Source organism: Harmonia axyridis, chromosome 1, assembly GCF_914767665.1.
Source record: "Harmonia axyridis chromosome 1, icHarAxyr1.1, whole genome shotgun sequence".
Lineage (NCBI taxonomy): Eukaryota > Metazoa > Arthropoda > Insecta > Coleoptera > Coccinellidae > Harmonia > Harmonia axyridis.
The window spans coordinates 54,838,147-54,851,518 of NC_059501.1; the positions used below are offsets into that span (position 1 = coordinate 54,838,147).

At 33.7% G+C, this 13,372-nt stretch overlaps 1 protein-coding gene across 1 annotated transcript in view; it reads left to right on the plus strand.

Moving 5' to 3' along the window:
* The window catches only part of LOC123671608 (hemicentin-2), a 425,727-nt gene that overhangs the window by 315,639 nt on the left and 96,716 nt on the right, over positions 1-13,372 (plus strand). The window contains exon 5 of the mRNA XM_045605573.1: positions 6,334-6,418. Coding sequence (XP_045461529.1) covers positions 6,343-6,418 — 76 coding nt within the window. The 5' untranslated portion in view covers positions 6,334-6,342. The remainder of the gene's footprint in view (positions 1-6,333; positions 6,419-13,372) is intronic.

Sequence of the window (13,372 nt, forward strand, 5' to 3'; positions counted from 1 at the left end):
ATACCAATCACAATATTAGATAAAATGAATACTATAAAATTAGAGTAGATTTCAAACATAAAAAAACAGTCTATAATATCAAATTTTGCCAGAAAATGAGTTCAAACAATGTTCTGTTGATTTTATTATTCGTTGGAAAAGGTCTACTCTAAACGCCATAAAATGAATTTCTTGCCTAATAGACAATTCCTACTTTAAAATCTCAAATTAGAAGATTTAACTTCTGTTTTGTGAGAATTCAATTTTTTTTGGATTTTGTTTCAATTTATTCATACACTATGTGAAATTTCTATAACGAATTAGAAATTAGTATCGAGTAGTAATTTCATTTTTAAATGATACCTGATACTAAATTTGATTCAGGACAGTTTTCTATGAATCTCAGCTGTAGTCGAATATGTTCACGACGAAGGTAGAAAATTGAATTTACTGGATTCAGAATTCCATTTTGAATCCAAGTGTTTATACCAAGGAATCGAACCCCTGCCAAGCTGAGTAATGCCTGAAGGATTGAGCTACTTATTTTCTGGCCTTGGTCAATTTAAGTTCAATTTCACGGATTTGTCGTGCCTATCGGAATCGAATTGGAAAAGAAAATCACGTTTCCGCACGGTATGGGGATACCTTGTGAAGTATTCAGTGAACAGACTTTGATTTGAGTTCATAAATATTAAAAACTGACCTAAGGAAAGATTTCAGTGCTTGCCTGGTCTTATGTTCAAATCATCTTCATTCTGTTGGTCGGAAATTATCAAAAAGGTTGTCGAATATCGATAACGATTTTTTCAATATTTTGATGCTTATACCTATCCCCCGGGGGTTGGGCCAATTTCTCAAGCTTATTTGAATGATATGAATTGTGGGCCATATATCTGACACAAACGAAGAATTTGCTTTTTTGTAAGAATTTGTAGTCGCGATGAAGATATGCTCAGGTGCAAAAATGCAACAAGTTGATATTATGTAAATTGAGGACTGAAAGATTTCTTATTTCCAAATTTTTAGTAAACTCTAGATGAAATCATTAATTTCAACTCGCATATTTTGTTAAATGCTGGCTTTTCATTCTCTATACAGAAGCAATCAGAAGTTTGTTGTTGAACCCTAATTTTGGAATATCATTAGGAATAATTTTCTCGGTCTGATTTTTTGAACCGCCAATATTCTACATGATTTATATCTCTTCAACATTTTGTTTTTTGGTTCATGGCTTTGAGTTCATTAGTTCATTTTCAAAAGAGAAATGAACTTATCATCAATGGTTTACTCTAAGAAATTAAATTTTCCTCAAGGTACTATTCTAAACCTTATCGACAGTATGAACTGACGTATGCAGGCAGTAAATAAAAAAATTTTAATCTGAATTAATCAAATATCAACAACATAATAATAATAATATTTCTTCAATTAATTAAATAATTTAGTATTAATAAATTAATACCCAACAGGAATATCCCAATTACAGGGTAATAGTTATTTATAATACAAGTGCAGAAGGCATTGATATTCTTCCACGAGTTCAAAATTCAAAAACGAGCCACGAAGTGGCGAGTTTTGGAATGAACGAGTGGTAGAATGAGCCTGCTGTACGAGTATTATACATTATTTTCTCTAATTCATTGCATTTTCGTTGAAATTAATGAAATATTTCCATAAATATAATTTAGTGATTTTTGCATTGAAAAATGTTGGTTGGCAGAACTAATTTCTTTAAGGCAAATTGATGAATTGACAGATAAAACCGTGGCGGAAAGTTCGGAGTACCAACATAGAATAATAAAATATAACCATGAAAACTGTGCGTTTCTGATATATTCTCGCACGATTTTGTTCTACAAGATGTGGGAGAATGAACGGAATAACCACAGAATTAGAGAAAAATAATATACAATACAGTGCAGAATACACAAAAATAATTCAACACATCAACATGATACATTACCCACCTGGAAATTCACTTCCCGAAACTCAACCAAAAACATTATTTCTTAGTTTATCAGCTCTTTTACAAAGACGGTTAACTGGAGATCGTTCAGAAATATTAGTCCGAGCCGGTGTCGACCTCTCTGCTAGTCTCGGTACATTGAAAGACATCTTGGACAGAGGATATGGTGAATCTATCCTGTTGGCCGTGACAATCCACGGGCAAACCTGGCACATTGTTCTTCATGTCTATCAAGTAACGAGGATATCCTCAACTCCTCCATAACATCAGAAAGGTCTGCACCACGCTCAAGATACCGCTTGTTCTCTTGAAAAACACGTATTCAAAAAATATCCTATGAATACGCTCCAATCGCGACAGATTACAGTCATAAATAGGAAACCACACCAAGTGAGGATACTCCAACCTACTGACAATCAGCGCGAAATAGAGATTCCTCAATATCGACCAATCCTCAAACTCACTGCTGCATCTAGAAACAAATCCTTAAGCTCGACAAGCTGATGCACAAAGCTGATCTATATGCCGGATAAAGCTGAATGAGGAGTCAAATAAAACTCCGAGGTCACATATTTCATCTTTATTGCTGGAAAATCTCTCAGCAATATGATAGCCATACGATAGAGGAGTTGACTTTCTAGTATATGTGACCTTGAAACATTTGTCCATATTTAACACAAGCCTGTTACATAAGCACCAACTATGAACATATTCCAAGCACGACTGGAGAAACAGCAAATCAGTCATATCACGGATTCTCAAGTAGAGCTTAAAGTCGTCTGCAAAAACCAATGCTGGACTTCTAAGTGAGGTGAGAAAATCATTGATGTATTTAACAAACAACAATGGCCCCAAATTTGATCCCTGGGGAACGCCACATGAAAGAGCATACTCAAACGTTTGAAGCCATTGTAAAAAACATAATTTATTCTTCTCCTGAGATACGATCGTAAAGCCTCACTTATGCTGGACTGAAACCCAGTGATGTTATAATTTCCTCAGCAGAATATTCTGGTTAACAGTATCAAACGCTCTAGATAGGTCAGTGTAGATAACATCAACTTGAGCACCCTCGTCCAAGCACTCCGTGAAGTATTGTGAAATTATTGCCAGGTTAGTTACAGTAGATCTTCCTCGAATGAATCCGTGCTGTTGTGTGGACAAATATGAATGAACACTAAAATATATGTCTTTGTATAACACCTCCTCGTACACTTTCGCAAAATTTGACAGGATAGATATGGCCTGTAGTTATGGACATGTGCAATATTTCCCTTCTTGAAAATCGGAACTACACGTGCTCTCTTCCATTGAGAAGGAAAAATACAATTCTTCAGACTGATGTTGATAACGGTTTGGCAAGAACAGCACTGTAATTTCTTAAGAAAAACGATGGGATACCGTCATCTCCAGATGTTGTTTTGTTGGGAAAATTGGACATAATTGACTTTATTTCATCTTCGGAAATTTCAGGTACAATTACAGGAGGATACCGATCAGCAGAGGTGTATCGAATATTATCCGGTTCATATATATGCAGCTTCAACGTTCAATTCGGAAAAATGTTCAGCAAAAATATTAACAACTTCCTGAGGATCATCATGGAGTTCTTCATCGACATACATCGCTCCTGGTATTCTAGAGCAATTCTTCTTCTGGTTGATAAATTTCCAGAAAATTTTCGGATCCAACTGCATCTTTTCCATGATGGATGTGACATAATCATCATAAGCCGAAGAAATCTCAGACTTGATCAATGCTCTCAGTCGTACAAACTGTCCACGACAATTTTGATTTCGAGTCTGCAGACATTTTGCACGATAAAAATTTTTAAAGCGGATGTTACGCTTGATGGACGCAGTAAACCACACAGGAAAACGATAATTGACAGGAATGTATTTTTTCTTTGAAACATGATTTTCAATCATTTGAAAGAGCTTTTCATAGAAGAAGTCCAGCGCATCATCGACATGATCAAAACTCTTCAGTTCGTTACAATTGAAACTATCAATAGCAGAAAGTAAGCTTTCCATGTTCGCTCTCTTAAAGTTATAGAATACTTTATCCACTATTGGAAAATTCGCCTGACGTTTGTAGGACTTCTTTAGCATTATAGCAAGAAGGTATGGATCTTCACGAACGAATGGCAGATCAGAGCGGTCAACAAAGACATCGATATCATCATCATAGGCAAATACTAAATCCAAGATTGTGTTATTATTATTCAACACTGAATTATGCTGAATAAATCCGAGGAGATTGCAGCAATATCCTAAAAAGTGAACAATTCAATAATTTCTACATAATTAGAAATATTTTTTCTCCATAAACAACAACATACCAATAAAAGAATGTGCCAGTTATTAAACCGCAAGATTCTCAAGAAAATGAAGTTATAATGAACGATGTGCGTTCTCTTCGACGACCAGTAAAAGTCCGAGGGTTCGAATAAATTTCACTGATGAGGGGAAAATCTAAGTGACCATTCAATATAAGAAAGTCCAATCGCATATAACCCTTCTTCACTTTAAAGTAGGCATTCTGAAAAGCCATAACCTTTCACCAAGGACACTCAACGTGCCTAGTCCTGAATCTGTCTAACAAGGCTCTAGTGAATTTATTTATTTGTATTCTGTCGATCCGATTGATATATTTTTAATGAGAGGCTGTCCAAACCGGGGTTGCATATTAGCCTATAATGCGAACAAGTGAAAGATGAATAACTTTCAGCATTTTCTCTCTCCTAAATGTACGCGAAATTCTCATAATGAAACTGAGCATTCTAAAAGCTCTAGAAATAACTTCATCTATATGGTGTTCGAATGATAATTACGAATCCTAGGTCCTTGACTATTTTCACTCTCTCTAGAATGTGTTTGCCGATCTGGTTGAACTGCGGAGTTGATGTTGTTTGTGTGCGATTTTTAGATCTTTTATGCATTGTGTGTCATAGTTTTGCATTGTGTGCGTGGACTTTTCCATTGTTGTTGATTTTGGATGTATATACAATTACTTAATGTTGCCTACCTTTCATTTGTGTATTTCTTTTTTTTTTTTTTGTCTTATTTTACTTATCTCGAAACAAGTGTTCAACACTTTTCGATAGTTTGAGTTTATTCAATCTATGATGGTATAAAAATGTATTTTTTCTCCTTACAAATGAATAAACGTTATTATTATTATTATTATTATTATATTATTCAGAGATAGAACAGTGCTCACGAATTTGATGTTTTTAGTACATGTTTTGTGTTTGCACTCGTTAACAGGATAAAAGGTGCAGGGAACAAAATTCATAAAACCTGCCCAACTTCCGGGCATCATCTGAATCTTCCAATGCAAAATACGTTTTGAAGTCATCCTCGTAAAGTTCGAAATTTATGTGAAGGAAACATTTGAAGATAATATTAATATATTAAATTAATATTCAGGCAACTCATTACGACGAGGTTTTCATACAAAACAACTTTCGAAATTTGGAGAAGGCATATTTGAAATGATTGCTTGAGAAAAAAACAGAACATCAGGAAAATATAATGAAATATTAATACAAAAGTTTAGTTATTTCCAACAAAACAATTATCATACAAGATATCATACAGCATAGTACCACAATAAAAAACGTTAACAAACATATCAATATAAGTGAAAACAAAACTACTAAACCAGTCATTTTAAATACATAAGACGCCTTCAAATCGAATCCTACAAACAGTTAACTTTCAAGGCAAAAAACATATCACTACATCTGAACCCAAACACATCAATTCTTTTAAAGGATGAGAGGGGAAAGAACATCGGGAAAAAAAATCAAAAACCCACCTGAATGAAGCAGAAACATTCACTTATGATGAAACAAATACAACATTTACAGGAAAAAAAAAACACGATATAAAAAAAATGTGGCTATTTATTTCGAAAAAGACGTAGCGGATCAAATGCATATCCTAATGGAAAGTGAAATATACAAAAGAGAAACCATTTTTTGTTTCAAAAATCACAAAATTGAAGATAATGAATGCTTTGGAATATATTTCAAACATGAATCTGATATCAAATTTTATTATACAACAACTATTTCATTACATTTGAACGAAGCTAACAGACGATAAAATGAACGATTTTCAAAACAAAACTATTACTCCATCAGAGATCTTCACGTAAATGATGTCGCTGATAAAAACTGATTAAAAATATAACAATTATTGGACTAAAACGATAGTTAGGTCTGCTATGTTCAATCGTTAATGAAAAGTTATTCATATTTTATTATGTTTCATTGAAATCATATATGTACGTAGTTATTCCGGTTATTTGCGGTAGTTTGTTACAAGCTCGAAATGAACAATATACAGATATCAATAATATATTTATAAATATTTTTTCAGGACAACACCATGTGGTTAGGGCACAGTTGCATCCTCTTCATGAACTGGGTATTGCCAGCCCTCCTGAGCCTGCCAACAAACACGAGTAAGTATATATTTATTACGCTGATCGTATCAAATAATTGATTTATATCGAATTAATAGGGATAAATATGTGAGGATTGATTCTCTCATTCGAATGATTTTATCAAATCGCGATAATCCTTCGAACTCCAAAACAAGAATACGATATACTTATGAAGCAATTCCATTCAATATCAATTAATATTTTTATTTTCATAATTCTTAGTCATAGGATTAAATAGTGAGACCGGCAGGCGTCTCAGAACTCAGGACCAAAAGTCTCTGTAACGAATTTAATGCTCGGAAAATAAATTTTCATATAGAGAAAAAGCAGATCCAAAGAACAAATATAGAACGAACACGACGACCTAAATGGAGCTCAATCCTTTTGATATTTTCAATATCGAAGATACGTGAATGTTTCCTCTTTATCGGAATCGTGAAAACCGACAGTCGAATAATAATAATAATAACCTTTGTTTTTCAAATACCTACCCTCTCGATTCAGGATAATCACAAAGATGAATGATAAATTGAAATGGAAAGTACCAAAATGACGAATTTCTGATGATCAACTCGAAAGCAGTTCTGTGATTTATCATCAATAATTAAAGATATAAATATGTAGTTGGATATTTTCACACCAATCACAGATAACACAGTAGAATAGATCGGACACTGACGTTCTACGATGGAAAACACTGTTTTTTGAGCCCTCATATCTACGGCTGGAGGCTTACATAACTGTGGTATTACAGCACTCTGTTATCTGTGTATTACAGATACCTACATTGACAACATATTGAATCCGCACTTGGCGCGGTATTCAAATTAGTTCAATCATTAGCATTATAGGAATTCATAAATAAAATATAAAACTTTTCAAATAATGTACATATTTCCCACGAACAAAAAAAAATTTATATAATACATCAAAAAAGAATAACAAATATGTACATTTTCATCATCCATAAGAGAAAATAACAAGGTTGATTTTGTAAGCAAAAATATATGTATATAATAAGTAAATGTATATAAGTATCCAAGTCAATATAAAATGAAAATATATGAAATATAAAAAAAAACATGAATTCATTATAATGATAAAATGATTTTTGTATTGAGTTGAGTAGGTAAATGAATAAATAACCTTCAGAAAAATAATAAAGCAAGCTTAAATTTTTCAATATAAATAATGTATAAAAAATTATCTTGAATTGTATTGTATACACACCATTTTGTGTTGTTAGCTCCATAATACTCTCTGATTCTTCAGGCTGTGATATTTCCATTTCAGTTTTATATTTTGATATGTTCATTGGCTCATCAGCATTATTATTAACACCTAAAAAGAATTGATCAGTTATATTTGAGGCATTATGTATTCTTGTTGAAACATCTACAATTATTCAAAATTTAATTAAAATATTATGCAAGTTGATAGTCGATTCCTCAGCTTGCTGGAATATGAAGGAGAAGCTAGAAGACTCCGTTAAGAATGCCGATGACTATCTGAGGAGTTTTTCATTAAAATAAATAGCTAATAATAATAATTCAAATCATCATTAAAAACTCTGGGGACACCTTAAGACAATTAAGACAAATCAAGCACGGTTAATGTTTTCATTATAAATTATGTATAAAAAATTATCTTGAATGGTATTGTATACTCACCATTTTGTGTTGTTAACTCCATAACTCCTGAATCTTCAGGCTGTGATATTTCCATTTCTGTTTCATATTTTAATAATATGTTTATTTGCTCATCAACATTATTATTAACACCTTAAAAAGAATTGATCAGTTATATTTGTGGCATTATATATTATGGAACATCTACAATTATTCAAAATTCAATTAATATATCATGGAACTTACTCGAAACACCCAATGTAATAATGTAGGAACTGCATTATCTGTAAGGCCTCCCGAACTTCCTACCAGGTAATAGCACTTCTCAAAATGGGCATGACATACTAAATATCTGTAATAGATTTGCAGCACAGATAATGTTTTCCAATACTTGGGTTTGATATTGTGTATCCATATCTTGAAAAGTGTTTGATTGTTTTTGGGAAAACGATGTCTCATGCTGATAACATCTTCACATCCTTTCACACATTTCCTGATGCTCTTCGTTGCCATTACGATTCTTGTAATGCACACACTTACAATTTGTAACATAAAAAATTGTCTTCTCAAATCACAGGTAACAGAGTGCTTGTGAACATTATTGTCAAAAAATGACAATCCGTGAAAATACTATGGTCGACAGAGTCATCTATCGACGATATACTTAATTATTACGACTGTAGCGCCTCGGACGGCTGGCGGCAGAACTAAAAACGGGATTTAGGGTGGGGGTAGAAAGGTGTCAGCCCCCTGACACCAATTAAGTATACAAGCTTCATTTTTATAATAGATAGAATTTCAAAGGCCAATCTTATTGAAAACCTTTTTTGAGCACTTGTGCTCTTTTATTCTGTCACAAAGTATGCATTATTCAAATTTTGAACCAGGAATGGTCTCAAATTATAAGCTTCGACTCACCGATGACGAATCTGACATAAAATTTAATTATGACAGTCTGACCGGTTATCAGACCTTAATGTTTCACGAGTATTTCTACGGAGTTCCTTGAAAGGCCAACCTGCAAATTGCAAGAGCGAATCTTCTTCCAGATCGTAACTCTCGATATACGAACTCTTATAATCCTTTGAAACATAAATTGTCGGAATCTCATCCATTCATAGTCGCGTACAGGAACTTATTCTTCTTGTTGTTAGTTCAAGACGTTAGGTTCAACTCGTCAGACTCCCTGAGAATCTTCAGATGACCGAAGCCAGAAGGAAAGCGAGCCAAAGTTCAGTCTCCTGGAAAGTGGGATTAATATCCCCCGTTCATGCTCCTTCATCTGGAGTCAGCTTAAAGGGCGCATCATCAGATAGCGGTCCATTTCTAGTCCCAACACGTACCCTTTTTTTGTCTAACAAGGGTGGATAGAAGATATTCTCCGTCAGATGGCATACCACCCGTTCTCTCGAACGTTCCAAGGAGAGAAGCTCTTAATGGCAGTTGTTGGAGATGGTTACCGAGCAACACGTGTAGACGATACTTGTTTGCACCTATCAGAAGATGCTTATCTCTTGATGCATAAGTTGATCGTGGTGGATAAGCGGTTTGGGGTTTATTTGGGCAAAAGTTCGAGGGCTTCTAATGAAGAGTAAGAGAGTGTTAACAGAGAGAATTGGAAATGAAGTTTCCGAAGGACTAACCACAGACTGCCTACGCGTGTTTGAATGTTACTTGATGATTATCGATTTTCGGGGGGTTCGTGGTGTTACGTTGAAAACTTATAAAAACGTAATGGAGCATCCCGTCGGCGAGAGCAAGAAGCGCAAATTAGTTTCATGAATATTCCAGATATAGGTCAGGAGTTACAGTTTCACGCCGCAATTTCATGCAAATTTGAGGGACGTCCATATGCGAATTATAACTCTTTATATCTGCTAGTGTCACTATGGCCAGCAAAAAGTAGCATAAATAATTTTGTATGTATGAATGAGTTCAAGTGAGAAATTCTGGTGCAAGTTGAAGAAAATTAGAATTTTTTTGGATATCATAAATATTTTCATACTTTTACGCGATCAGATCGGGCATGACTAATCAAATATTTAACCATATTCGATTTATTCCAAGGTAAATTTCCGATGTTTTTGATGGAAATCGCTTCTAGAAGCAAAATCAATAATTCCATGTAAAATAATTATCTGGAGAATTACTCTGAAATACACCGCTGTCCAGTGGCGACGCCAAATTTCAAAAACAGGGGTGGCCAAGAGAAGCCGGATTATTTTTGGGGGAGGCCAAAGTAAAGCAAAATTATAGCTCTGCTAATTTTTTAGCATAAGTATGTCAAATTTTAGGGGAACAAGCAGAATTTTTTGGAAGGTGTGATCTCACCTTCCACGCCCTCTGTTTATGATGTTTTAATTGATTGAAAATAACTATGTGAATTAGTTCAAAACTTTGAAACCATTTTGTGTTTAAGTCATACCGCATTATATTCAAACACTGACTCAGATTACGAAAGGAGTATAGTGAATTGTGTCAAAAATAGGAGGAAATTTGTTGTTGAATATCATCGTAAAAATGTTTTGTAGCAAAAGCTCAATTAACCACTGAATATGCTAAAATCTCAATATCTTGCACTTTTTGATAGAGCTATTTGCCTACTTCTCCCTCCCATGAATTGAGTTGAATGATTTTTCCATAAGTAAATATCTAATGCTAGGAACAGAGGCAAAATGCCATTAATTAAATAAGAGTGTTGCGATTAAAATACGATCGAAATGTTTATTACTTTTGTATTGGAGGATAAAACAACATCAAATTCTCAAAATTAAACATCATATAAGAAGCCATACTCTGAGAATTATAAATAAATCACTAACAGTCAACTGATCAAAGCCTCGCACTAACTAATATGTAATATAATACCTACCTATAATATATTATGTGAATACTATGAGTATGAAAATAATAACTATGTAAGACGATCATACAACTTCGACAACACTGCTGGTGTTACATCTTCGAAAGTTTGTCAAATCACCGAGATCGCCCCGACCATGACTTTCAAATCATCCCATGAATCATGCTCGTATAAAATCACTGTTTTATCGTCGAAGGAGATAAGTGATTCATAAGTCCAGAAAAAAATAGCTCTCAGTCGGACTTCATATTCTGATTTCCTCAATCCGATTGATAAATTCGTTTATATTGTTTCCTGTATTTCCGATGAATTTTGAATCATTCTGAACTCATACCCTTGAATCTATATACGCTATATTGAATCAATACAATCATCACTTTTTTATCGTTTTTGTTACTTCAAAATCTTATGATATGAGGAGGAAAAATGATGTAATATAAAAATGTTCTGAGCTGAGATAGAACCATTTATTTGAAGGAACAACCCAATATCATGAAATGAGGCCAGTGTCTGTCCTCAATTAATTTCCTTTCCAACAGGAGTGCAAGAGCTTGTATGCTTTGGACTAAAGAAAAATTAACCAGATATTAACATAAATGAAGACAAAAAGAATGGGGTTAGAACATGCAATTTGTCTCGGGTTATGATTAAATTAATAGCTCAGATACGGGCGCTGAGGCAGACAGAGTGATTTTCCGTTGTATGGTTCCCTGGGGATTGGAAACGGCCAAAGAGTTCCCCCTCTCAGATAAAAGCCTCTTCATAGGTACTTTTATCTTTAGTTATTGTAATATTAAACATGAAATTTAAGCTTGTCGGTGAAATTCCGTTTTTAGCTTCTGATGTAAAAATTTGGAGTTTTCCTTGGATATTAAGAACGTATATTCTCCAACGTGAAATTTTACCTGCCCTTCTATCAGTAGGTTTATGGTGGCAGCTGTTAAGACTGTACGCCACCTTTCTGATTTGGTTCTTCAGTGCAGATTCATTTCGATTCTGTGCGGAAATTCCATGATCGATTTTTTCAATTTTTGGGAGTAACCTTCGTTTGGCAGTTTGGAATGACCCAATAATTTCTTCTAACAAAAATGTTGAGTTCTCTTTAAATCACTTCGGAAATATTTTTCAATCATATCTCAATTATTTCATTGATAAATTTCAAATTTTTTGGAATTTTCGAATTCTGATGTAAAATTAAATACAATCTATTCTAAGTCAAAAAAAAATAGTATACTGATGAAAGAAATAAAACAATTATGTTTCACTCAGTGATAAACGAGGAATCAAGTTCGAAAAAAGTATACGTTCTCATTATTTCAATTTGAATATTCAGTATCATCAAGTGATATTGAACAAAAACTACAATTTTTTTGTTGAAAGAAGCAGTCAGTTCATTCTGAACTGCCAATAAACTGCCATACGAAAGTTTCTTCCAAAAATTGAAAGAATCGATTAAGCGATTTCCACACAAATCAAAATGAATCTGCACTGCAAAACCCAGAGAGAAAAGTAGTGTACTTACACCTTCATTGAAGAAAAATAATAAATTTTTTGAACTAGGCAGGCAACATAAGTTGAAAAGTACCAGATATTTCCTCGTGGAGGGATTTTTTCTCATTTAATAACTTAATTTGATTGATATTGAAGATTTTGGATCCGAGTTTTTGATCTAAGTAGCCGACAACAAAAGAAGCAAGCCAATATCATTTGCAATAAACGAAAAACATCATCTGTCATTTTACAGCAAATATTTGGCATGCCGGCAGAGGTAGTAAAGGTGTAGAGGGAAAACATCAATTTGGAAAACTTACACAAATTGATGAAAATGTTTCAATTTGTCTCAATACACCTAAATACAGGGTGGGCGAATAAGCGAGGTAAGCGGTTATATCTCAGGATCCACTCATCGTAGGGACTTGAGGTAAAAACTTTTACCACTAAAGTGTACAAGAAAACACACTGGTAATTGTTTTCAAGTTCATACCTCTACCGCTAGGGGTCTTAATAGCTATCGTCGAGTAGAAAAATGAATTTCATTCGAAAATGTTTCATATGAAGTTGAAGAAAAAATATCATCACTGTAATCCTTGGAAAATTCTTTATCTTTTTCAATTGTCACTTTCGATTTTACGACATCAAATAAGGGTAGGTGAGAGGGAGAAATCTGACTGATTGAAATGTCTGTAACTTCAGTTTGGTTATAAAATCCTATCATTACATTTAAAATTTCGGAGTAAAATAAACAAAACAATGAACTTCTGACTTAGCGCCCCCTATAGAAAGCAGCAAAATCAAATTCATCATAAGTATATTTTGTCCTCAATCAACAAGATACTATATTTCGGACGAGATCTAATTTGCTCAAAAATGTTGAGCCAAACTGAAGTTACAGACATTTCAATCAGTCAGATTTCTCCCTTTCACCTACCCTTATTTGATGATATGAAACATTTTCGAGTAAAATTCATTTTTCTACTCGAC